At 43.1% G+C, this 27,957-nt stretch overlaps 2 protein-coding genes across 4 annotated transcripts; both read right to left on the bottom strand.

The window, feature by feature from the left end:
- Nucleotides 1-3,878, bottom strand: LOC139062078 (putative nuclease HARBI1). Its single transcript, XM_070542318.1, has 3 exons — nucleotides 3,661-3,878; nucleotides 2,446-3,281; nucleotides 1-2,359 (listed from the first exon to the last, which is right to left on the bottom strand). The coding sequence occupies exons 2-3, from the start codon at nucleotides 3,046-3,048 to the stop codon at nucleotides 2,156-2,158; spliced, it is 807 nt and encodes a 268-aa protein (XP_070398419.1). The 5' UTR covers nucleotides 3,049-3,281; nucleotides 3,661-3,878; the 3' UTR covers nucleotides 1-2,155.
- LOC129161830 (putative nuclease HARBI1) lies at nucleotides 2,619-27,870 on the bottom strand. 3 transcript variants are annotated; one of them, XM_070542317.1, is made up of 4 exons: nucleotides 27,645-27,870; nucleotides 26,430-27,265; nucleotides 26,133-26,343; nucleotides 2,619-2,783 (listed from the first exon to the last, which is right to left on the bottom strand). In XM_070542317.1, exons 2-3 carry the CDS (start codon nucleotides 27,030-27,032, stop codon nucleotides 26,140-26,142), a joined length of 807 nt encoding a protein of 268 aa, XP_070398418.1. In that variant the 5' UTR covers nucleotides 27,033-27,265; nucleotides 27,645-27,870; the 3' UTR covers nucleotides 2,619-2,783; nucleotides 26,133-26,139. The 3 variants fall into 3 exon arrangements, with proteins under 3 accessions (XP_070398418.1, XP_070398416.1, XP_070398417.1); XM_070542315.1 differs by lacking the exon at nucleotides 2,619-2,783 and having other exon boundaries at nucleotides 23,985-26,343; nucleotides 27,645-27,869; XM_070542316.1 differs by lacking the exon at nucleotides 2,619-2,783 and having other exon boundaries at nucleotides 23,985-26,343; nucleotides 26,430-27,869.
- Nucleotides 27,871-27,957: the final 87 nt, after the last annotated feature.

Genomic DNA, 27,957 nt, shown 5'->3' with positions numbered 1-27,957 from the left:
CTACTATCACTGGAAAAGTAAAATGAGTGGCTACTAGAGTCCAAAATGATTGACATCTCCGGAATGAAGAACCGAAATCTGCGTTGCTTTTCGGTCTGGTTACTACCGTTTATGTCAGAACCGGTGCTATTAAAGTACCGAGTACTGGTACCCAACCCTACTCAGGAATAACTCTTGAGGAGTTGAACAATATCAGCGTTGTTCTGCAGGAACTGTTTGCTGTCTCAGCTTTGTAGGTGCAAAAAGGTTTTGACGATGTCAAAACCTTTGATGGTTAAAGAGATTTGGCTAAAGATGGCCGGTCTGAAGCTTTCTCTAGAACTGCCAAAACACTCAAAGCAATTTAGTCTTAAGGATTTGATATTATGATTTGGACAGTCAATCAGAGGCTGACAAGTTTGGAGATGTTTTACCAAGTATCTCAGAAACACGCCTTCTTTGATACATGATGTTCTGACTGGGTTAATACTATGTGTCAGGGTTTAACTTAGCCGTACTTGTTATTACTCAAAATCCCCAAACAGTTTACAGGAGACACCGAGGCTGTACTGAGGCCTTTCCACGGAGCTAGCTCTGTGGTCACGTGGGTCTGAGGCGGCGGTCACGTGTGTCGGATGCTCATTAATTATACAGAATTTTAGGCTTTCAATACACTTAAACAGAAGAGTGAGAAAAAAATTCACTCCCCTCAGAGTTGTCATGAGTATAAACTAGATAATTTAGACAAAAAACATGTTTTGGAACCAGGCTGTAAACATGTTTATTTCTGCTGTGAAATTGGCATTTTTAACATGGGAGTCAATGAGGATTTGCTCGCTTCTGGCACCAGCCCCCAGCGGATGAGGGTGGAACTGCAATTTTTCTTACTTCCGGGATGGGACCATTTTTAGAGCGGCATTGTGGGGGCTTGACCTAAACTGACCATTGCTGGACGCAACACAAGTGAGGAATCTAATTTTTAAGAAACCACATTACTGATTTTATGTTTTTAATTTCATTTTAGGCGGAAAAAAACACAGAACACAATTTTCATCTCCCATGTTGATAAATCAAAATATTGTTTATTGCATGTTTTATCAACTATGATTCATAATCTGACTTTGTTCTTCTATTCCTCTCTATTCTCATCCAGAACCAGTACCTTTAAGGAGCATCTGTAATTTCATTATGCCCACAGTGTTCTCTGTTGTTAAATGACAATAAAGCCTTGTAATTCTAATTCCCTTTGTCTGTAGGACTGCAAGTATCCAGGGTCAGGAGAGGGAGTCAGCGGAAAGCCCACTGCTGAAACCTGGCCCTGGTTTGTCCCCATGGACGAGGTGTTGGGACAGAGGCCTTCCACTATGCATCCTGTCCTTATTGCTTCCATTCCCGAGGACACTCCAGGGCCAAGTGCAGCAGTGGGTGAGACAGAGGACAGGGAGAGTGGTGGAAGGAAGCCAGACTCCTCATCAGGGAGAAAAAGGAGAAGGGCTGATGAGCTCCTTGACCTGATCAGGAAGGACATGAGACAACAGAGGGAAGCGGAGGAGAGGAGAGAAAGAAGGATGGACAGATTTTTAGCATTGATGGAAAGGATGGCAGAGAAATGGAGTTTTTTTCTTTTAGTTTCTTCTGGTTCAGGTTCTATATATGTGTTTGAATGTTTTTGTTATTTGTTTAAATGTAATAAAATTTCTATTAATTGATAACTCTTTTTTGATCATTAACAGTTTTATTATTCAGTTTTTAACAAGTAACAACATAGTAAATAAATGGTAAGGGAACACTGTAAGGAATAAAATTAAAGATAAAAGCAAACTATATACAGTAAACTTGGAAAGCAGGGAGTCTTTGGTGGTGTTGCTAAATCTACTAAACATGGATCGAGGTGGATGGAGTGCAGGAACCGAGATCCGTGGCTGAACGTTTCTAGTTGGCAAGTGGAACATCAGACAGAGTGGTCTGCAGAGGGTGCTTCTGGATGCCTCATCTCACTGACCACTGCATCGTCCATCAAAAGGGTTTGCTTGGCTGGCTCAATCGACGGCTGTCACATCACTAACATTCAGATATATGCAAAAAAGGAGATCATGAGTATAATACTTGTAACTCTAGCAGATAACAGGACTAAATGATTTTTAAACTAGAGATTCCTACGTAAATTACTTGCCTGTTAACAGTAATTGTGATCTGGTGGTACTTCCTCCAGAGCAGACACCTCAGCAGAAAGTTGGTCCCGCCAGAGGGCACCACTGACTGCCTCCAAACCAGCCTCCCCCTCATCTTCTGGAGCATCATCCTCCAGTTCATCGTCCTGCACCACAATGTCACCAGCACTGAGGCAGATGTTGTGCAGGATGGTGCATGCTGTGATGACCTGTAATAGAGATAAAAATTTAATTTATATTTCATTCCCAAACAAAGATTACACCCAAAGTTTATTTCCACTTTGTGTTAACTTACATGAGGTACAAAGGTGTGGTGGACCTCCAGCACTTTCAGGAAGATGGTCCTGAAGCTGGTCTTCATCATTCCAAAAGCACGCTCGATGATGCAGCGTGCCCTGGAATGATGGCTGTTGAAGCGCTGGGCTCCCACACCTTGAACCACCCGTTTGTAGGGGGTGATGATGGGGAGTGGATGTTGGAGGCATGGGTACCCTCCATCCGCGAGGATGAAGTGCCCTGGAGGAGGAAAGGCTGACTGCCTGTACAGTGGGCTGTGCCGGAGGACCCTGGAGTCGTCGACCGACCCAGGCCAGCCCACATAGGTGTCGATAAAGCAGCCCTGATGGTCACAAACTGCCTGCAGGATGATAGATGGGAACAGTTTCCTGTTTCTGTAGCACTGACCATCAGGACCGCTCGGAGCCTTGATCCGAATGTGACAGCCGTCGATCGCACCTGCTGCTTTCATGAAAGCTCTGTGTCGAGCCAGCCCAGCAAACCCACGAGACACAACCTCCATCTCCTCTGGGGTTTTGGGGAGGTGAATGACCTGGTGGAGGATTGCGACCACATCCTCCGTGACTCGATGGACGATGTCGTGGACAGTTGAGCGAGGCATCCCAAATACTCCTGAGACCACCCTGTAGGATGTTCCACTTGCCAACCAGAACAGAAACACCAGGGTCTCGATTGTGGCACCCCAACCATGTCGCCGATCTTGGTTCAGGACATTTAGCAACACCACAAAAGACTCCCTGCTCAGACGAAAATCTGGCCTGGGATCATCCTGGTTAAAAAAAACTGGTCCAGGACTGGCACACTCATGTTTATCCTACAGTACAGGGGTCTGTTCTGTTAAAAGAAAAGTAGAGAACAATAAAACAATAAAAAAAAACTGTATAAATGCTTGAGATTTTTAGAAGAGAGCTAGGCATTATTAGGCATAAGTTGAAAAGGACAATACACATTAAACACATTGTAATGCTACTTTTACTATGAAATTTATGCACAGAACCAAGCATTATGATCAAATACAAACTTCTAAAATGTCATTCCATTAATTATTTTAGATGAATATAGGTTAAATTAACTATATGCATGTTAGTCTACTCTATACTAATGTGTATATTCAGCCACATGTCTTTCTGTTGCTTAAAATATAAATGAAACTAGCACTAAAGTTAACATGTAATGCCTGAAAAATGGTTCACTAAACAAAAAATAATTTTACCTGGATATGGCTGCTTCTCAGCCTTAAATACAAAGGCCGGTGACGTTTACTAAGCAGTCGCAGCTCTTCAAAAACCAAAAATGAAAGGGAATACTGCTGTGGATCCATTTTCACCTCTGACTAGCTTGTTAGCTTGTTAGCCTGTTTGACGCCATCACAGTAGCTAAGCAACTGGACCTGGGGGCGGGAATAAAAACGAGGCTAGTACTGTCCGAATTCAGAGCCGCTGACTTCCGGTTTTAGCGGTCTAGCAAGGACCCGGTACACCAGACTTGCCAGACCGGCGAGGAACCGTACTCACAAGCATCCTACCTCTGGATTCGGACACAGCCTATCTATCTATCTATCTATCTATCTATCTATCTATCTATCTATCTATCTATCTATCTATCTATCTATCTATCTATCTCTCTATCTATCTCTCTATCTATCTCTCTATCTATCTATCTATCTATCTATCTATCTATCTATCTATCTATCTATCTATCTATCTATCTTCTATCTATCTATCTATCTATCTATCTATCTATCTATCTATCTATCTATCTATCTATCTATCTATCTATCTATCTGTCTGATTCTGTTAACTACTATGTCTATACACAACAGTTAGAAACAGACTAGTACACCCAAAAGACAAAATATCAGCTGGACAAAAATGTGGAGTCATCTATGAAATCCCATGCAAAATATGCAATAAAACATACATAGGAGAAACCGGACGCCAACTCAATACACGGACAATAGAACACAGAAAGGAGTGCGAGAAAGAGGCAAATCGTAAACACACAAGAGCAGCAAAAGAAGAAGCAGAAAGTACAATAAAAAAGTCAGCCGTAACAGATCATTGCTTAAGAGAAAACCATATAATGGACTGGGGCAACACACGGATCATAACCACTGAACAACAAAAATACAAAAGATGGATCAAGGAAGCAATAGAGATAAGGAGACGTGGATGTGGGACCATGAACAGGGACGACGGAGTTTACACGCTGGACCACGCATGGGACTGCATCGTCGGAGAGGGGAGAGCGGGCAGTAGAGGGCGACAACGTCCTCTGCTGCCCGCAGATAAACGGAGAAGGAAGTGACACGCCACCATCAGCGTCAGCCTGAAGAAGCCGGCAGCTGTCGGCGAAACTGTAGCTACAAACAGGTACACAAAACTGTTTCTGTGTTTAAAAAAGAATGAAAGAATGGATTTAGAAAGACACAGCAAGAACACACCTAAGACATTAAAGTTAGGCTCCGCCCATTTGGGTTACTATGACTACCAGTGCCTACTGCTACTTCTTCTTTCACCCCGCCCACGCGATCCTTGTAGTGACGTCACAAAGGCTCAGAGTTCTATTATCTAGCATCAGCTAGCTCCCACTTCATTAGCAGCCGACTGCTGGTGTGAGACACATCGACTCTCTGAGACAATAATCTTTTACAACCTCAAACCTTTTTTCTGAGTTTGATAAAAGACCAAGAGACTCTAGAATCATGTCTATTCTACATTTTCCATCTGAGGGGCTCCAGCGGGAATTATCTGGGTGTAAACACCCCAAAATTTATTTTTCCCATATGGCGCTCTTGGAGAAAGTCCAGTCTCAGGTTTTAATCATGGAGAAATGGTTAAGTGATAAAAAGCAGCAAACATTACAAGCAGAGACTGAATTGGAAAAATACAAAGGCATAATTACCGTCCTGGAACAAGAACTGGACATTTATCAAGACAATGCAGAGACCTGCAAAGTCGCCCTGCAGACTTTAGAGACCAAACTGAAGAAGAAAGCAACTGTGTGTGAAAGTCTGTGAAATCTTTTGAAGCAGGAGTCCCAGCTGAGACGTAGATTTGAACAGGGGAAGATAAACGACCAGATTAGGAACAAAGTTTATCAGAAACTAAGAGTAGAAATTAGTGGACTGGAAGAGGGTCTGGATTACTACCAGGTTAATGCTGAGACCTGCAAACATACGATTCAGGCTTTGAAAATTTGGTTGGAGGAAAAACTAAATGTTTCTGAAAGTCTGCAAAACCAGTTAGGACTGGAGTCAGAGCTGATACTGCAGCTGGAAGAGGAGAAACGGAATAAAGACTCGCTCACCGAGGCTATATATGAACAAATCAGAGATTTAGGGATTATAAACGCTGTTCTGGTAGACGGAATGAAAAGCATCTACTCTGAGACGAACGAGGCAGAGGAGAAGCTTTCTGAGGAGGACGGAGAAAAGGCTTCTCTCTGTGGGGAATGTGAACCCAGTTCAGAGGACGAAACTCAGCTGGGACCGAGTCTCAGACTAGCTGAGCCAGTCCAGCAGGAGTTGTCTGGATGTCAGCATCCAACTTTCGATTCCCTTTTCCAGACAGTCGGCTCCGAACACCTACGGCTGTCTCGCCTGGACACAAGTCACCAAACTGAAATAAGCTCAACGGTAGAGAGCGAGTGTAAAAAATCCAGAACTCTGATTGATGAACTCAAACAGAGACTGGATTATTACCGAGGTAAGGCAGAGTCCTGCAACAAAATGATGCAGGAGGTAAACTTACAGCTGAAGGAGAAAGATAATCTGCTGGAAAACCTCCAAAAGCGACTCAAACAGGAATCCGAGCTGCTGAGAACCAAGTTTGATCAGCAGCAGAAAATCCAGCAGAACAAGGACAAAGTTTATGAGAAATTAAAGGTAGAAATGAGTGAACTGGAAGAGGGACTGGATTACTACCAGAGTAATGCAGAGACCTTCAAAATTACAATTCAGACTCTCAAAACTCAGCTGGAGGAACGAGAACATCTGATTGAAGACCTGCAACAGCGTTTAAAACAGGAGTCAGAGCTGAAACTCCGGCTAGGACAGGAGATTCAGAACAAGGACTCGTTCAACGAGGACTTAGAGACACAAATTAGAGGTCTGGAGAAAATCAACCATGATCTCTCAGAACAACTGGAGACCTTTAACTCCAGGAAGAGCACGCCTGAGCCAGACGAGAAGCTGTCTGAGGAGCTGGAAGCCTTTACGTACCAGCTGGTAGACGAAGCTTCTCTCTGTGAACCTCAGGAACAAACTTCTGAGAGTCTGGAGCCTGACGAGGATTACGAGACGGGACAAGAAGTTTGCTCTCCACCTGAAGAACAGATAGATTCAGTGGAAGCAAACAGAAGTCTCCATGAAAACGAGCCTTCCCCCAAAGACAGCGTTCCACAAACAGTCGGGAACCAGAACGTTTCATTGTGGAGGCGCTTCAAGAAGTTTCTCACTCCGGCGTGTCTACGGAAACACAAAGTTAGGCCTTAAATTAGCGTCAGACCCCAAAACACTCGGGCTTCATTATGACGTCACCAGTTTAAACACCGGCTGTGACCTCACGAAAATTTGCATTAGCATTCTCTAAATTTAGACATTTTTGTGTGTGTGAGTGAGTGAGTGAGTGAGTGAGTGAGTGAGTGAGTGAGTGAGTGAGTGAGTGACTAATCTTAGATGCAACACCCCCTTAGAGCACACACAAGCACAGCAGAAAAAAAAGGGGCTTCCTGATGGAGAATTAGTTCTCCATCATGAATGCGTGGGTTTACTCCGGGCGCTCCGGTTCCCCCCACACACATGTAGGGTTAACTAGTGACCCTAACATGTCTCTGGGTGTGAGTGAGTGAATAACTGATGCAGCTTTCTCTAACATAGAAACATGCTTGCTTAGTGTGGGGATTGCTGGAAAGCCTCTGACACAAAAAGTCGGTGACTCCATGCAATCTGCTGCGTTTCCTTAGGTAGAAAACCTTTAAAGGAGACATAACATGCTTTTAAGTTATTCCTTTTTACATCTAAATCCTTCAGTTGGGGTCTAAATACAGTGGAACTGCATTTCTTTGGTCTGATTTCCTCATTATTGTTGCTCTACAGACCCTCATCTACCCCTGTTCTGAGGAGAGTCTTGAGAACGAGCCGTTTTTGGGTACTGTCTCTTTAAACTGGAGGAGGAGCTGTAAACTCCGCCCCCCTCCATAGTGTAGACCTGTACTAAACTCCCCCAGTCGGACTTTGTAGTTCTATAGAGAAATCATTATTTAGCATAGCAGATTTAGCATAGCATATTAGCATTTTAAAAACATGTGGGGAGAGTAGTTCATCAAGCTGTTTCAAGGCTGCTAACTCCCTCATGCATTTGTCTGTAGTCACTCACACACACCCATCACGGCCGACGGAGGGACAAGCGAGCAAGCACGTGCGCGCGCACACACACACACATCCGTCACGGCCATAGACTGTACATACACACACACAAGGAATGCTGCTTGCTTATTTATTTCTATAAAAATATTTCAAAAAATGATACAGCTCATTAAAACACCATTAAAAGAATATATTTTATTAAGATCTCTATCTATATATATACATACATATAATTATAAATAATTTTAGAAGTAGTCTTATTTTATATTGGGTGTCTTAATGGCTGAAAATTGATAAAAAATCAGTTACATTTTAAAGATTTGAGATTCTAGTCAAAAATAAAGAACATTCCTCCAAATGTTCTTTAATGTGATCATTATAATTCTAATGCTTACAACTTTGTTTTTATTGTCTGCAATGCGTAGCCTATATCTTTATTAAATATGTGTTTAGCTGTAAAGTGGTAATTCTCTCTAATGTGTACAGAGAGGTGGACATCAGTGCTGCAGTGAAATTCCCAAGATCAGTTTGCTTTGCTAACAAATATAGTTAAATCTTACCTGCATTCTAAATAAATACCGTTAGGTGAAAACATCAGTAGGCATTGAGTTATTGATACAATCCCTAACAGCCAGAATGGAAGAAGAGCCTGCTGGGTCATCCTGGATCTGAGCCTGTTCTGTGTATTTACCTACAGGATGCAATAAATGTCTACAAGGCTGAGTTTGGACCATTACATCTAAAAGAAAACATACAATCAGTGATTTTTTTAATTGTTTACATTAATATACAAATTTTCTAAGTATTAACCTCACAGCAAATAAGTAGAACAATATAATGAACAGGTTTTAGTAGTTAAACAGGCGCTGTGCACACAGGTGCTTTGTGTCTCGGTGCTGGTGGTGTCTAGGTCTCAGAGTTCCTGTCCTCCTGCCGTCTTCTGTTGTACTTAGGATACGGATTGATGTTTCCTGATGATGAGGGAGGGGCAGTATGTGGGCTTCAAACTGGTCCTGGATAACAGTGGGAGACCTCCGTTGTCTCTGAGACCAGAGGGTTGGTGAGATGCAGATCTTCTCTACCTCATCTAGAAACGGAGTTGGTTCAGGGAAAATTTTTCCAAAGACCAGTTCCATGATGTCATCGCCATATTCTGCAATGATAGACAATAACTTTAGTGACATATTTTGTTTACAAGCAGCTTTAGGAAAGTTGTTTCTTTAGCTTTCATGTTTATAGTCACGTTTGTGTTTGTTCACAAGTTCACTTTGCTGCAGTGACTTCATATTTTCTTACAAATGTAATAAAATAGTGACACTAAAATTATACAAATGACTCGTTATGAAAGGAAGCTCATTAGAGAGCAGCGCAGACAGACTTACTACATGCTGCAGCTGTTTTTGTAGGCCAGCTGCTGCTGAACTTGGGGAAAGTTATTCTGCACACATCCAGATCAGATGGTTGTTTACAGAAAATAATGTAATTCAATAATTTCTAAACAGACTAAACAAGTAAAACATCAAATAAATCACTCTTCTGTCATCAGACGGAGTGATACAGGGGGTGAGGTGTTCTTAATGATGAGGGTGGCTGAAGTGTGTCATCACTCACTTTGGTCTGGTCCAGACCGTCTCTTTACTCAGTAGGTGATGTGAAGCTCCAACATCTGAACGTTCTGTGTTCCTTAGAGGAGAAGAAAAGTAACATTAGCAAGCTGGCTAAATTATTTTTTACTAGCATCTCAAGGACTTGGAGAACCAGATCTTCACTTACCTAAACATCAGACCAGTTTGTCCCAGCTGAGCTCATCAGGGCGTTAGGCTGACAGCCTGTCAGTGAAACACGGCTCCAGCGTTCTGGATGTGGACTGTAAAAAGCAAAGGAGCATTTTTACTTTTGTTTTAATTATTTTACAGCCGATTTCATCAGCTTTCCGACGCTCACGCTCATACAGACGGTGAGCTTTGCTGCGTCTGACTGATGCAGAGTTAGTTTTTATATCTGCAGTGAGACAAAAAACTAACCTCACTTCACTCAGAGATCGTTCTTTAAAACTCTATTAAATCCACTGTGTTGACGCACTTTAATGACTTTGTCATGCTGCATTTTAGCTGATATGGGACTTTATTTACTGGATGCTAAGATTACATCACACTCACGTAGAATAACACACAGGCTCTCTGCTGTTACAATCAGTGGGAGGTTATCATCTGGTGTAAAAGAAGGCGTTGATCAGAAATCACGTTTTATTCCATGAAAATCTGCCAAATCCACATTAATCTGGGTGCTAGCTTTACTAGCATACTGTGCTAGCGATAGCAAGCCGGATGCTAACGCTTTAGCGCTGCTAATGCCCGTAAATCTAAAGTAAAGTTTGTCGACATTTTAGAGTGATATGAAGCTTACCGCTCTGATGCTGTGTCCCGTTGCTGCCACATTCAGATGGAAATGACTCCTTTTAGATAGATGAAGCCCTCAGTACTTACTAGCCTGGAGACACGAACGAATGAACCACGCGCGCGCGCACATACACACATACACACACACACACACACACACACACACACACACACACACACACTACTTTTAGCAGTAATGTTATCAGCTCCTGGGTTTAAATACTGCCACACCACCCTTCCTTAAAACGAGGAACAGTTTTGAGCTGTGTGTGGCTAAAATAACCAGACATTCTGCATTTTTCCAATAGGACTACAAAAAATCTTAGCGAGAAGAAAAAATGGCGGATTGGCTCTGTGTTTAGCCGAGGGCCATTACCATATTTGGTAGTTATCCTGACGAAATAAATTATTGATGTAATAGATAATTTGAAAAACTGAACGGGTGGACAAATATGCCCAAAACTTAATTATTAAATATCTAAATAGCAACTCCAGTGAATAATATAAGCCTTTTTGCTCACTTAGACACTTAAAATGTGAAACCCACCGTGTTAATGGATAAAAAAGTGGGTTTTTCATGTTATGTCTCCTTTAAATGACTGGAACAATGAGCTGAACTTAAAGCACTTTTTCATCAGTAGAGTCAACTGGAACGCTGGCTCTGTAAAGTGCTCTGAGATGTATTGCTGGGGTGGTTAAAGACGACACATTCAATGTTGTGTCTTGCAGCTGATACTTACTTTGCAGTTACTTCGTCGTTACATTTATATCTATATAGTTTGGCTGAAGGCTGCAGTATATTAGTCATTTTGTCATTTAACACCCATTTACTGGTCTATGTTAACATTCATTTATGTGTTATGTTATTTGTTATGTAGCCAGCTTGTTTATGGGGGTGGACACCCCCATGGGGGGGATCTGTAGGAGCCAAAAAGCAGTGTTCTGTGTACGTGCACTTTTAACATCTTGATTGTCCAGCTGCTGCGTACGTGCTCAACAACATGTTGTTCAGTCCAGCTTATGTAACTTCCAGTAAGTATTGGCTTACTTTGACCATATTGGGTAATAAAACAGCATCCCATCATTTCCCGAAATCATGAGGGTGGGGGCCAGAAGAGTATAACCGATGCTGCGTGGTGTAGGAGAGAGGGCTTTGCAGCAGGTTTCCAGCCGAGGCATTTAGTTCGAGGCTGAAGGCTGTCCCCATGAAGTGTTGGTGATGTATTGCTGAATTGTACAAATAAAGCCCCACGCTGAGTTTGGATAAACTGTCTCTCTCTTGTTTTTGATAAGGAAAAAGAACCACATTTGGTGACCACGAAGCGGGGAGTGGAGGTGTGCTCTTCGGATCATTTCTCAATCCACTGAAACCTGACTCCGGGGCCCTTATAGGTAAGAACAACTTTTGTTCAATTTTGGAGTTATTTTCGTGGACTGAGAAATGGTCTGGGAGAAAAAACATGCCCTACTCATAATTTAGAATAACAACAAGAGAAGGCGCTTGTCCAGAGCAGCGGTGAAATTATTCACACATGTGTGAAGTCAGCTGAGTCATTTTGATGACGGACAAAGTTTAAAGTGACAAATTAAAAGCTGGGACAGCGAGAATTGGAATAGAATTTGACAGCTGATAAAAAAAAAAAAGAGTCCAGGAAGGACAAGTAAAAGGTCGACAAGTGAGATCCATATGCCCCGGTGAGGCCGGGATAAGATTGGGATCTGAGAAAAAGCGCTGAAGTTGTGACAGATAAGCTTGCCAGTAATTCGGTTGAATCCTCGAGGATTGGTAAATTTCATGTGTTGTTGGCAAAAGGCATGTGTTGAACTCATAGGAGCAGCGGAGAGGCTGCACGGAAACGACAGACCCGGGTGCTCGGGGAGACTGTCTATTGAGTTTGTTTTTTTTGTGTGTGTGTGTGTGTGTGTGTTTGTGAAGACAAGCGTGTGTGTGAGTGAGAACAGCTGTGGGTGAGGCGCCAGAGGTTAGGAGGAAAAAAAGGAGGAAAAACTAGGAGAAGCTTTAAAAAACGGTGTAAAACAAATCAATATTATTCACTGCAGTGCTACATTTTGATGTTTAATGTTATACAAATTTCAAAGTCTGTGATCTTGTTCTGATTAGCCTTTGAACAGAAAACCAGAAGTTAAAATAATAATAAGTTTTTAGAGGGACATATATATAAATAAAAAATATATGCTGAAGTGCACAAGCATGATAACTATTTTTACCAGCTGGGTTATGTGAAATATGAGAAATATAGATTATGAGTAAAAATAATAATGTGTATGTGTGTTGCTGTTTGGCATGAAACGTTGTTCCAGTGTCAAACTGCCTTGAAGTGTGTTTTTCTTATCTCTATGCAAGTGTGAAAGCTTTGCTGTGTGTGGTTGTTTTACTCGTGAAAGTTCAAATACTCTGATCTTGTTTAAACTATTGCTTGGATAAATTAGAGAGAAACTGATTTTTCTTCTGCTGGTTCGGTCTCTATTGTGGTTGACTTTTTCCTGTGTTGTAATGTTATAAAGCTGTATGAGAGTTGCTAAATTCTGAAGACTGGGTGCGGTTGATGTCACCAGGGCTTGTTCGTTTCTCTGTACAGACATCCTTAGCGGTCAGACTCTCAGCTTAGACTGGGCAGAGAATCAGAATAGAAGTGTAAGCTCCACCCACCAGCTGTGTGTGCGTTAATCTCCTCACACACACAGACACAGAAGTACAGAGGCGATCCCGCCTCTGACTCCACCTCTGTGTGTGGATTGGTTGGTGAGCCGTAGGCGTAGAGAAACCCTACCCTGTGGGCTGAACATTGCTCACACACAGCTCGGACCAAGGATACGGCTATTTTAGCCTGTCACACAAGCCTGACTCTGCAGGACAGAAGATTTGAGTCAGACTCATCTTGCAGCTTAACTGCTGGAGAAATAAATACATCAGGCATTAAGTTTTCTTTCAACAATAAATAAAGCTTTTTGAACTAACTTTACTTTAGTGTTACATCAGAAGAGATTTGATTTTAAGGCATTTACAATAAGAAGATAAATTGTTCAACATTTGTGTAAACAGAGCAACAACAGATTACTCAAGACCACAGCATCATATGTCACCAGTATCTGTTTCAACTTTCAATTCTTGTGTTATTTTCAGGAGATTATAAATAAACAAACTAGTCAACTAATCAAAGGAATAATAGTGTCACTGAAACTTCAAAATGTCTGTCACGCCAGCAGGAATTTTGGCAGCGAAGAATCCGGCTTTAGCAAAAGAGATAAAGCACATGTCAGAGAAGTGGTCAAAACGGACGAGAAAACTATGCAATCCGTGGCCATCTGAAGGCACTTTTGACGTAGTGGCGTGTGATAATTTGGAATTGAGAATTCAGGATCATAAAGCAGATGGATCTAAGAAAAGACAGCAGAAAAGAGAAAAAGAAATTCAGATCCTGGACTTATTCAGGAATGAAGGAAAGATTTACAGACAGAACTTTAAACATGCCATTCTTAAAATGAAAGACAAATTGGACAAACCCCAGAAGGAAGTGAAGGCCCCAGCAGAAGAGGGCCTGTATCCCCTCTTGGGAACCGTTACAATTACGGGAGATTTTGATTTGCGCGACACATTCGACAAAGGTCCTAAGGGTTTAGATGTCGACAATGCAATTTTAAAATTAACAACATCACAGCAATCAGATGAAGCACCTGGCAAAGAAAAGCATGCAAAAGGAAGTGAGGAAAGAGAATTCGAACAAACAACTCCACCTCGTGGAACGCATCCAAAATATTGCAGTACAGAACGTCGAGCGGTAAGGGAAGAAGGACGAAGGGAGATTGATTGTTTTGCAGAACATAAGGATTTTTTGAAAAGGCAACCGAAGGCTAACTCATACTGGATTGACCTTGAGAACAAGGATGAGGATGTACATGATGAGCTAAACGATGTTGACCAAATTATACAGGACATATCTGAAGGCCTGCGGAAATCCTTAAATCACATCACAGGCACACATTCAGATGAGGTTAGTGAGAACACCACTAGCACAAGCAAGGAGAAAAATGTCAAGCCTTTTTACAAACCAGGCATTCATTCACCAGAGCGTGGTGATCCAAATACAGGTCTGACTCAAGAGAAGGAAAAACCAGGTCCTAGCAATGAAAGCCGTGAGCTGAGACCCAGACATGACTTAAAACCACCTATTCGATACACTAATGATGGTCAGTACCCAATTTTAATTAAGGGCACAAGAGCTAATTATATTCCCTGGCAGAGCCTCGACCTCACTGGTTTGGTTTCGCGGCTGCCCGAGATACAAGATGGCGCTGGAAAGTGGATTCGGGCCTTCGAACAGGAGACAACTGGGCTAATGCTTGCCCTTGGAGATCTCAAAGCTATTTTGGCTCGAGTTGTTGGGACATCAGCTATGGGAACATTGCTCGCATCCAATGGAGTCCAATGGATGCTGGACCCAATGGCTGACGGCACGGAGTTTAACACACACAGAAATGCACTCTGGAACATACTAAGAGCAGCATATCCCAACAGGATTGACCCCAAAGCCTTGAAAGGTGAGCCACTTTCAGAGACTGAGAGTCCTGCGTCATTTGTTGACAGGCAGCTCAGACGGTGGAAGCTGGAGACGGAGGAGGGTCCTGAGGGGACGCCAATAATGACTTCTCTGTTCCGAACATCCCTGATTTCCACTCTCCCGACTCCTGTGCGAGACAAACTGGAGGATGTGGTGGGACTGGACTCAATGCCACATGCACAGTTCAGAGACCATGTAGTCCACGCCGTGGACCGCTATCGGAAAGACAATAACAAAATGATTGAGCAAGAAAAGTGTGCTCAAAGAAAACTCACGCAGCTGCACATAAATGATCTCCAGAGCAAGGCAAAAACTCAGGCAGCAGTGGTGAAAAGTGACAGCCAAGTCCAAGCATTGCAGACAGCTGTGGCCCCGCCTCAAACTCCATCTCAACCGGTTATCAATGTCTACCCAAACCAGTATGGTAGACAGCAGCCCGGACCACAGAGACGATTTCCAAATCGTTTCCCCAATCGCTACCCAACTCGACAAGGCTGGGTGCAGCAGAATCGACCCCCACTTCCAGGTTCATGTTGGGGGTGTGGCCAGATGGGTCACCTGTATCGAGACTGTCCGAATCCAATTCCAAACCCTGAATGGTCTGGGCGTGGTCGTGGAACACGACCAAACCGGGGAAGAGGAGGTCCAGTTAATCCATGGGCAGCACAACAAGGATTCTAGGGATGCCCGGAGGGCCCTGGGGGGGAGGAGCAACTACCAATTTTAACAGCTAACGCCGATAAAGAACCAGTGATCAATGTTAAAATAGAAGGCAAATCGGTCCCAATGTTAGTTGATACTGGGGCAACCTACTCGTGCATAAAATCAAATTATGCAACTCATCTCCCCATGTCTGAGAAAAGCGTAAAGACAACAGGGTTCTCGGGAGCAAAACAAATAAACCCCTTAACAGCTCCAGTAAGACTAGCAGTTGATGACAGTGAAATCGTAATCCCAATTCTGATTTCAGACCAAACTCCAGTTAATCTACTAGGAAGAGATGCATTGTGTAAACTAAAAACAAAAATCTGGTGCACACCAGAAGGAATTTATGTAGATAGCTCTGGAATAAACTTTCAAATGACTGCTCAGACAAAACACGCTAAGGTCTACTGGCTTGGTGACATTAACAAGCCAGTCTACGAGATGTTTCAACAATGGGAGAAATTTATTGAAGCTCAAATTCCAGAAGCTACTGTACCATTCAGTGACTATCACTGCACAATGACTTATGATCCATCATGCAGTAGAATCTTTGAAGAAAAATGGGACAAAGAAACAAAAGACTTGCACGTTAGGCTAGTGTCACAATACATCGTGATAGGACAGCAAGGTGCAGCTGTGAATGTGGAAGAAAACCCATTTATTGAAAAATGGCACACTGTGCCAGAATCAGCACCACACATTACCTTAATGGTAAACAAAGGCTTTGAGTCAAAAGATCTTGGACCAATGATGTTAACAGCAACTAAAACAGAGTGGCAGAAAACAGATAACCCGCTAATCTACACTACAAAAAATGCAGAAATGATTAAAATTCTCTGCGGTACCACCATGATGTCAAAACCACAGGTTGTAACAGTCGCAAACAAAAAACACATGCAAGGTGTAGCAGAATCAGAAACAGTTCAAAACGAGTTGAAAGCTGACATGCTAAAACAGGTTCCAGACCAGCTATGGTCTAAACATGACGCGGATGTTGGACTGGTAACGTCGGCAACTCCAGTTCAAGTGGAATTGAAGCCAAATGCAAGACTGCCTTATCGACCCCAATACCCACTAAAGCCAGAAGCAGAAGAGGGTATAAATGCAACTATTGAAGGTCTAATTCAAGCAGGAGTACTAAAAGAAACCTATAGCACATGTAACACTCCAATTTTGCCAGTGCTGAAAGCAGACAAGCTCAAGTACAGACTGGTACATGATTTAAGAGCTGTAAATGAAGTGATCACTGACTTTGACGCAGACGTGCCAAATCCAAGCACATTACTGAGTAACATCGATAGGGAAGCTAAATACTTCACGGTAATTGATCTGTGTTCAGCATTTTTTAGCATCCCATTGGCCAAAGAATCACAATATCTTTTTGCATTCACGTTTCGTGGTAGACAGCTCACGTACAGAAGGCTGCCACAAGGGCTAAAACACAGTCCACACATCTTCAATCAAATTTTGAAACAGAGCCTCGAAGGCATCGAGGTGAACAGCACTGTGATTCAGTATGTTGATGACCTACTGATTTGCGCACGAACAATCGATGATTGCCATCGTGACTCCATTAAAGTCCTACAGAAGTTAGCTCGGGGAGGGCACAAAGCCTCCCTGACAAAGCTTCAGTACTGCCAACCACAGGTAGAGTACCTAGGGAGAGTAATCTCCCATGGGACTGTCGCCATCTCACCAGAACACGTGGAAGGTGTGAGCAAAGCTCCACAACCACAAACTGTTGGACAAATGATGACATTTCTGGGAATGACTGGTTTCAACTCCGAGTGGATTGAAAACTATGCTGAAAAAACCGCACCACTTAGGGCACTGATTAAAGATGCTGGAAGTGAGTCTTTAAAATCGACTCTAAAATGGACAAATGAAGCTAAGATAGCTTTTGAAACTATCAAACAAGACATGCAAACTGCGCCAAGTTTAGCAACACCTGACTACACAAAACCATTTTTGCTGTACGTCGCAAACAGACATGACATGTATGCCTCTGCAGTGTTAATGCAGGACACATGCAGTGGACGTCGGAAACAACCTATTGCGTACTACAGTGCAAAACTTGACAATGTGGCACAGGGATGGCCCCCTTGTTATCAAGGATTGGCTGCTTTGCATTATGCTTATGAGAAAGCCTCAGTGATAACAATGGGATATCCTGTCACCATCTACACACATCACAAAATATCTGAACTAATCAACCGAGGGAAGTTTGTGTTAAACCAAGCAAGATGCCTGCAGTATATGCCACTACTGACATATCCGGACGTTGTCATAAAGAGGTGTACCACGACAAACCCTGCTAACAGTGTTCCCTTTGAGTTCGAAGGAGAACCACATTGCTGCATAGCTGAGGTATCTAGATACACTAAGCTAAGGCCTGATTTGGAATCTACTCCTTTCGATCAATCTGATGTCACCTATTTTGTTGATGGTTCATGTTTTAGAGACTACTTAGGAAACCATGCAGCGTTTGCTGTTGTGGAAAAAGTAGATGACAGATTTGAAACAGTAAAAGCTGAAAAGTGTAACCAACCCTGTTCTGCACAGCTAGCGGAACTCAAAGCCCTGACCGAAGCTTGCAAGTTGGCAAGTGGCCAGGTAGCAACTATCTACACTGACTCTGCATACGCACATGGTGTTTGCCACCTGTTTGGAAGTGTGTGGAGGCAAAGAGGTTTTAAGAAGACGGACGGCACACCCATCCTTCATGGAAAGCAGATCAACGAGCTGATCTCAGCAATGATGCTTCCATCGAAACTGGCCATTGTAAAATGCCCTGCACACCGCAAGGGTAACTGCGATGTCATCAGAGGCAACAATGCAGCAGATGAGGCGGCAAAATCTGCCTCCAGGTGTGAAGAAGCCATTTTGACACCTGTAATATCATTAGAACCTGTAATAACACCAGAAGACATCATTTTGATTCAGGAAAACGCAGAGAAAAGCGAGCAGCAGTGTTGGAGAAAAAGAGGTGCAACAATGGACTCAAGCGGCTTGTGGAGGTCTCATGAGGGCTTGATCGTTGCACCTGTCTCCCTGCTGACAATGCTAATCTCAGAGAGCCACGCTCCTGATCATTGTGGTCGTACAGAGGTTCTGAAAAGACTTAACAAACAAGGTTACTGGTCACCCTACCTAAAAGCCATGGTTGAGGAAGTAATAGATCAGTGTGACATTTGTGCTGAGAACAATGTAAAAAAGGGCATCACAGTCCCAGCGGGACACATTCCAGTGCCCGAAGGTCCTTTCAAACATTTGGTCATTGACTATGTTGACATGATTAAGTCTGTGCATGGGAAGCGGTACATGTTGGTGATCATTGACAGATTCAGTCGGTGGATCGAAGCCGTTCCCTCCAAAGATCTAGGTTCAGAAACAGTGGTAAAGTTTCTAGTCAGAGAAGTGATTCCTCGCTTTGGTATCCCGTCGGAAATAAGCTCGGACAATGGTCCTGCTTTTGTTGAAAAAGTCCTTAAAGGTGTGTTGCAACAACTAAGGATAAAGCAACGATTAGGATCAGTTTATCACCCCCAGAGCCAAGGGATGGTCGAGCGAGCGAATCTGACGTTGAAGTCTAAAATCTGCAAAATCTGTGCTTGTACTAACCTTAACTGGGTTGATGCATTACCGCTTGCCTTAATGAGCTATCGCATGCAAACTAACAGAAGCACGCATCTTTCACCTCATGAGGTCCTAACAGGCAGGCCAATGCCAGCTCCTCAGCTCAGAGGACCCCACAAGGGGCCTTCACTGGAGCAGCTAGAGCTTGAATTCAAAAGCTATATCAAGCAACTAACCAGCATCCATAAAGCCATCTATTTGCAGGAAAAGAGAAAGGAGCTCGTCTCTAGCGCAGGCGCAGACGGGCCAGTAGTTCCTGGAGACCAGGTGTACATCAAAGTTTTCAGGAGGAAGTGGCACGAACCGCGGCGAGAGGGTCCCTACAAAGTGGTTCGAGCAACGCCAACGGCAGTCCAGGTCGAAGGAGGATCGACGTGGCATCATCTGACACACTGCACGAAAGTCAAAGACAAAACTCAGGGCAGTATTGTGTCTGACGTAACAAACCGGCATGATGGCCGAGGAAAAGAAGGGCGTGCTAAGCCTGATAACAGTTCTGTTTTGGATGACACTAGGGGGTCTGATGGTGGTGCTGGAGGAGGTGAAGATGGAGACGATGGCCGAGGAGCAGATCGTCGACCCATCACAAGAGCATACGCCAGACGACTTGGTCAACGACGAGGCAGCACACCGTGATCAAGTTAAGTACAATCCAGCAGGCCGGATGCAACATAGGTCAGCATCCTTGCCTGCATTCGACGTAGCAGTTGTTAAAACTGGTGTTACAACCACGATTCCAAATAATGTTTTGACCACAATTAAGATAAATAAAATCCCTGACAGTGTGACCACAGTTCCAAATAATGTTTTAACTACTAGCGCTACTACTACTACTACTGTAATCCCTGATGTTTTGACTACCACAGCTCCTGTTGAAGAGGGGAGGTCCGACTGGAGCTCTTCCTCTCACTTACAGCTAGTGACTCCACTGATTTTAAGACCTGAAACAACGCCAGTTAGCAAGTTAAGAAGTGTAACTACTAAGCCACCTGTTAGTACTACAACTCCCACAGGAGATGTAGCTGTGAAATCTGATTTTCCCACAGAAGCCTCTGGTAGTAACCATGTTTGTAATCTTACTCAGCAAGACCAAAATGAACAAGAAGTGACCAATCGCAAAGCTGTGCCTAAGCCACTATTTGGGCCGATTAGACCTAGGCCCGGGAGTAACACAGGACCTATCTCCCCTAGAGCGGGCAGACCATTGCCGATAGAGGATAGGCTTTGGGATGCCGCCATGCAAAATAGTTGGTATAAATGGGCTTTGTATACGACGAGAGAAATGACTCCTAATGACTGCATAGTGTGCGCTCAAGCACCCGGAATGTTACCTGAGGTTGTTCCAGAAAAATATACTTCTAGTGAATGTGCCATTACACAACGACGCACTTGTAAGACTAGAAAGGAAATAGAGATAAATAAAAAGATTCCACCTATTCTTAAGTTGCCATTGTGCGGATTCCACTGCAGATTGCTCCATGGTACACGAGATAAGCACAAATATGTTAAAAAATATGCAGAATATAACATCTTAGAGGAATGTGCTGAATTTGCGATCCAAACAGACCAAAATGGTCCTCCAACGGACTACAAAATTGATTATAGTGCTGATTATGAATGTTTTGCAAGTGGAGGTTTCGCTGACAATGGAGGAGTGGACGTAGGTAATACATCTGTCAACTGTAACGTCACTTGGGTATTATCCTGGTTCCCGCATGCAAATATGACGCCACTTCTCATTGATACCCCTGTTTGGTATGAAAACCCTGTAACTCTTAGTCAGGACTGTGAAAACATATCGATGACGATCCCCACTCTGGATCTCATAGGTGAGCAAGACATTCCAGTGGCCGACAGCTACTGGATGTGTGGTGGTGATGTTTTAATGAATGTTTTGCCAAGTTTTTGGGTTGGGTTGTGTACGCTAGTACGTATGAAAGTTCCAGTGACTATCTTACATGAAGGTGTGAGTGAATTACTTCAGTTGGAGACTACCAATAGACGTAGGACAAAGAGGTATGATGTGTTTGATCATAAAGTGCATTTAAACGCCATAGGACTGCCAACAGGAATTCCCATAGAATTTCAAGCAAGAGATGAGGTAGTAGCTGGTTTAGAGTCAATTCTTCCTTGGATAACAATAAATAAGAATGTGAAATGGATCAACTATGTTTATTTTAATCAGCAAAGAATCTTAAATTACACAGTAAATAACCTTGGCCTCTTGGGTGAACAACTTCATGCCACAGTCAAGATGACTTTGCAGCATGACCAGGCTTTGGACTGGTTGCTGGCCGAGAAAGGTGGGCTCTGTAAGTTTCTGAACTCCAGTGGGCAAGAATGTTGCACCTACATTCCAAGTAATACGGCCCCTGATGGTGCATTTACTGAAGGAATGAGGAAATTGAAAGATTTAAAGATAGAGCTGAGGGAGAATGCAGGCAGGGAAAGCTGGTCCTTAGACTCCTTAGCCCTCAAATTGGGTCAGTGGGGAGCTATTTTGGTAAAAGCAGGAATTAGTGCAATAGTAGTACTAATTCTGATTTCTCTATTGGCATGTTGCATCCTACCTGTTGTGAGGAGACTGTGGGAGCGAACTCTGGCTGCCCAAATGAACCTTGCTGCGTCGTCTCAATACGTGCAAATGGAAATGGCCGCAATGGACTCAGCACGACACCCTATGTGCCTGAAGAACGGGACGGCTGATGAGATGGCGGTGGAGTAAGCTTTGCGTCTCATCAGAGATGTTGTTGTTGTGGTTACATGCACTCGACTAAGGAATCGGCCTCGAAGTCCTCTTCCAGCGACAAGACCCCTGCAGCAGTCATCAATGAAACTGAACTTGACTCTTGTGTTTTCTTCACTCCGTTTCTTTTTTCCAGCTCTGCAACTGAGACTCTGGCTCCGTTCTCTATTTCGGTTGAGCAGTTGTGTAGTTACATCTAGTATATTCGTATATTCATTACATTTACTGTTGTGTTTAACTTTTTATAGGTTTAGTCACATCAACATCTCCTAGTTGTTCATTCGTATCCACGTCAATCATTTATTTCATATGAGTTTGTATTTTTGATTGCATATTCACGTACAGTTACTGGTTGCAATATTGCTAAGGGTAATTAATGCACGATCGTACTCATGATTTTTTTTTATTCTCTGTTGGAAGGTATCATCACTTCATTTTCTCTTATGTGTGTTCTTTTGTTAATTCAATGTTACCTAATGTCTGCCATATACTTAGGCTAGACTTGTATGCTCACTCTGTGCGTTACGTGATCGTCCTGTTGGGGCAGGAGGTCAAGGGGGAATTTTCCTGTTAAGAACAGCGGACAGGTTTTTCGCCCTCTTACAGTGTGCGCATGCATTTTTGATGTATTGCTGGGGTGGTTAAAGACGACACATTCAATGTTGTGTCTTGCAGCTGATACTTACTTTGCAGTTACTTCGTCGTTACATTTATATCTATATAGTTTGGCTGAAGGCTGCAGTATATTAGTCATTTTGTCATTTAACACCCATTTACTGGTCTATGTTAACATTCATTTATGTGTTATGTTATTTGTTATGTAGCCAGCTTGTTTATGGGGGTGGACACCCCCATGGGGGGGATCTGTAGGAGCCAAAAAGCAGTGTTCTGTGTACGTGCACTTTTAACATCTTGATTGTCCAGCTGCTGCGTACGTGCTCAACAACATGTTGTTCAGTCCAGCTTATGTAACTTCCAGTAAGTATTGGCTTACTTTGACCATATTGGGTAATAAAACAGCATCCCATCATTTCCCGAAATCATGAGGGTGGGGGCCAGAAGAGTATAACCGATGCTGCGTGGTGTAGGAGAGAGGGCTTTGCAGCAGGTTTCCAGCCGAGGCATTTAGTTCGAGGCTGAAGGCTGTCCCCATGAAGTGTTGGTGATGTATTGCTGAATTGTACAAATAAAGCCCCACGCTGAGTTTGGATAAACTGTCTCTCTCTTGTTTTTGATAAGGAAAAAGAACCACAATATGAAGCTTACCGCTCTGCTGCTGTGTCCCGTTGCTGCCACATTCAGATGGAAATGACTCCTTTTAGATAGATGAAGCCCTCAGTACTTACTATCCTGCGAGACACGAACGAACGAAACGTGCGCGCGCACACACGCACACACAAACACACACACACACACACACACACACACACACACACACACACACACACACACACACACACACACACACACTACTTTTTCTTCTGTGTTTTTTTAGCAGTAGTGTTATCAGCTCCTGGGTTTAAATACTGCCACACCACCCTTCCTTAAAACGAGGAACAGTTTTGAGCTGTGTGTGGCTAAAATAACCAGACATTCTGCATTTTTCCAATAGGACTACAAAAAATCTTAGCGAGAAGAAAAAATGGCGGATTGGCTCTGTGTTTAGCCGAGGGCCATGACCATATTTGGTAGTTATCCTGACGAAATAAATTACTGATGTAATAGATAATTTGAAAAACTGAACGGGTGGACAAATATGTCCAAAACTTAATTATTAAATATCTAAATAGCAACTCCAGTGAATAATATAAGCCTTTTTGCTCACTTAGACACTTAAAATGTGAAACACACTGTGTTAATGGATAAAAAAGTGGGTTTTTCATGTTATGTCTCCTTTAAAAAAATGCTATGCGTCACCAGGTGTTTCATTAAATTAGAGGTGTTACCTCTTTTACTGAGTATCACCTTGGAGCACCTGTTGCAGGTTGCTGAGTCTGCATCTTTTGCTGTGAAGTACAGCCACACTTTTGACCGCTTCGCCTTCGGTATTTTGATAAATAATGTAGGTCCACTCTAACCAAATACGCACTTGGCTGGGCCCGCCTACTATCACTGGAAAAGTAAAATGAGTGGCTACTAGAGTCCAAAATGATTGACATCTCCGGAATGAAGAACCGAAATCTGCGTTGCTTTTCGGTCTGGTTACTACCGTTTATGTCAGAACCGGTGCTATTAAAGTACCGAGTACTGGTACCCAACCCTACTCAGGAATAACTCTTGAGGAGTTGAACAATATCAGCGTTGTTCTGCAGGAACTGTTTGCTGTCTCAGCTTTGTAGGTGCAAAAAGGTTTTGACGATGTCAAAACCTTTGATGGTTAAAGAGATTTGGCTAAAGATGGCCGGTCTGAAGCTTTCTCTAGAACTGCCAAAACACTCAAAGCAATTTAGTCTTAAGGATTTGATATTATGATTTGGACAGTCAATCAGAGGCTGACAAGTTTGGAGATGTTTTACCAAGTATCTCAGAAACACGCCTTCTTTGATACATGATGTTCTGACTGGGTTAATACTATGTGTCAGGGTTTAACTTAGCCGTACTTGTTATTACTCAAAATCCCCAAACAGTTTACAGGAGACACCGAGGCTGTACTGAGGCCTTTCCACGGAGCTAGCTCTGTGGTCACGTGGGTCTGAGGCGGCGGTCACGTGTGTCGGATGCTCATTAATTATACAGAATTTTAGGCTTTCAATACACTTAAACAGAAGAGTGAGAAAAAAATTCACTCCCCTCAGAGTTGTCATGAGTATAAACTAGATAATTTAGACAAAAAACATGTTTTGGAACCAGGCTGTAAACATGTTTATTTCTGCTGTGAAATTGGCATTTTTAACATGGGAGTCAATGAGGATTTGCTCGCTTCTGGCACCAGCCCCCAGCGGATGAGGGTGGAACTGCAATTTTTCTTACTTCCGGGATGGGACCATTTTTAGAGCGGCATTGTGGGGGCTTGACCTAAACTGACCATTGCTGGACGCAACACAAGTGAGGAATCTAATTTTTAAGAAACCACATTACTGATTTTATGTTTTTAATTTCATTTTAGGCGGAAAAAAACACAGAACACAATTTTCATCTCCCATGTTGATAAATCAAAATATTGTTTATTGCATGTTTTATCAACTATGATTCATAATCTGACTTTGTTCTTCTATTCCTCTCTATTCTCATCCAGAACCAGTACCTTTAAGGAGCATCTGTAATTTCATTATGCCCACAGTGTTCTCTGTTGTTAAATGACAATAAAGCCTTGTAATTCTAATTCCCTTTGTCTGTAGGACTGCAAGTATCCAGGGTCAGGAGAGGGAGTCAGCGGAAAGCCCACTGCTGAAACCTGGCCCTGGTTTGTCCCCATGGACGAGGTGTTGGGACAGAGGCCTTCCACTATGCATCCTGTCCTTATTGCTTCCATTCCCGAGGACACTCCAGGGCCAAGTGCAGCAGTGGGTGAGACAGAGGACAGGGAGAGTGGTGGAAGGAAGCCAGACTCCTCATCAGGGAGAAAAAGGAGAAGGGCTGATGAGCTCCTTGACCTGATCAGGAAGGACATGAGACAACAGAGGGAAGCGGAGGAGAGGAGAGAAAGAAGGATGGACAGATTTTTAGCATTGATGGAAAGGATGGCAGAGAAATGGAGTTTTTTTCTTTTAGTTTCTTCTGGTTCAGGTTCTATATATGTGTTTGAATGTTTTTGTTATTTGTTTAAATGTAATAAAATTTCTATTAATTGATAACTCTTTTTTGATCATTAACAGTTTTATTATTCAGTTTTTAACAAGTAACAACATAGTAAATAAATGGTAAGGGAACACTGTAAGGAATAAAATTAAAGATAAAAGCAAACTATATACAGTAAACTTGGAAAGCAGGGAGTCTTTGGTGGTGTTGCTAAATCTACTAAACATGGATCGAGGTGGATGGAGTGCAGGAACCGAGATCCGTGGCTGAACGTTTCTAGTTGGCAAGTGGAACATCAGACAGAGTGGTCTGCAGAGGGTGCTTCTGGATGCCTCATCTCACTGACCACTGCATCGTCCATCAAAAGGGTTTGCTTGGCTGGCTCAATCGACGGCTGTCACATCACTAACATTCAGATATATGCAAAAAAGGAGATCATGAGTATAATACTTGTAACTCTAGCAGATAACAGGACTAAATGATTTTTAAACTAGAGATTCCTACGTAAATTACTTGCCTGTTAACAGTAATTGTGATCTGGTGGTACTTCCTCCAGAGCAGACACCTCAGCAGAAAGTTGGTCCCGCCAGAGGGCACCACTGACTGCCTCCAAACCAGCCTCCCCCTCATCTTCTGGAGCATCATCCTCCAGTTCATCGTCCTGCACCACAATGTCACCAGCACTGAGGCAGATGTTGTGCAGGATGGTGCATGCTGTGATGACCTGTAATAGAGATAAAAATTTAATTTATATTTCATTCCCAAACAAAGATTACACCCAAAGTTTATTTCCACTTTGTGTTAACTTACATGAGGTACAAAGGTGTGGTGGACCTCCAGCACTTTCAGGAAGATGGTCCTGAAGCTGGTCTTCATCATTCCAAAAGCACGCTCGATGATGCAGCGTGCCCTGGAATGATGGCTGTTGAAGCGCTGGGCTCCCACACCTTGAACCACCCGTTTGTAGGGGGTGATGATGGGGAGTGGATGTTGGAGGCATGGGTACCCTCCATCCGCGAGGATGAAGTGCCCTGGAGGAGGAAAGGCTGACTGCCTGTACAGTGGGCTGTGCCGGAGGACCCTGGAGTCGTCGACCGACCCAGGCCAGCCCACATAGGTGTCGATAAAGCAGCCCTGATGGTCACAAACTGCCTGCAGGATGATAGATGGGAACAGTTTCCTGTTTCTGTAGCACTGACCATCAGGACCGCTCGGAGCCTTGATCCGAATGTGACAGCCGTCGATCGCACCTGCTGCTTTCATGAAAGCTCTGTGTCGAGCCAGCCCAGCAAACCCACGAGACACAACCTCCATCTCCTCTGGGGTTTTGGGGAGGTGAATGACCTGGTGGAGGATTGCGACCACATCCTCCGTGACTCGATGGACGATGTCGTGGACAGTTGAGCGAGGCATCCCAAATACTCCTGAGACCACCCTGTAGGATGTTCCACTTGCCAACCAGAACAGAAACACCAGGGTCTCGATTGTGGCACCCCAACCATGTCGCCGATCTTGGTTCAGGACATTTAGCAACACCACAAAAGACTCCCTGCTCAGACGAAAATCTGGCCTGGGATCATCCTGGTTAAAAAAAACTGGTCCAGGACTGGCACACTCATGTTTATCCTACAGTACAGGGGTCTGTTCTGTTAAAAGAAAAGTAGAGAACAATAAAACAATAAAAAAAAACTGTATAAATGCTTGAGATTTTTAGAAGAGAGCTAGGCATTATTAGGCATAAGTTGAAAAGGACAATACACATTAAACACATTGTAATGCTACTTTTACTATGAAATTTATGCACAGAACCAAGCATTATGATCAAATACAAACTTCTAAAATGTCATTCCATTAATTATTTTAGATGAATATAGGTTAAATTAACTATATGCATGTTAGTCTACTCTATACTAATGTGTATATTCAGCCACATGTCTTTCTGTTGCTTAAAATATAAATGAAACTAGCACTAAAGTTAACATGTAATGCCTGAAAAATGGTTCACTAAACAAAAAATAATTTTACCTGGATATGGCTGCTTCTCAGCCTTAAATACAAAGGCCGGTGACGTTTACTAAGCAGTCGCAGCTCTTCAAAAACCAAAAATGAAAGGGAATACTGCTGTGGATCCATTTTCACCTCTGACTAGCTTGTTAGCTTGTTAGCCTGTTTGACGCCATCACAGTAGCTAAGCAACTGGACCTGGGGGCGGGAATAAAAACGAGGCTAGTACTGTCCGAATTCAGAGCCGCTGACTTCCGGTTTTAGCGGTCTAGCAAGGACCCGGTACACCAGACTTGCCAGACCGGCGAGGAACCGTACTCACAAGCATCCTACC

Source organism: Nothobranchius furzeri, chromosome 12 (genome assembly GCF_043380555.1).
Source record: "Nothobranchius furzeri strain GRZ-AD chromosome 12, NfurGRZ-RIMD1, whole genome shotgun sequence".
Classification (NCBI taxonomy): Eukaryota; Metazoa; Chordata; class Actinopteri; order Cyprinodontiformes; family Nothobranchiidae; genus Nothobranchius; species Nothobranchius furzeri.
Note: the sequence above shows the minus strand (reverse complement) of the source record. Positions and strands in the feature narration are given on the sequence as shown.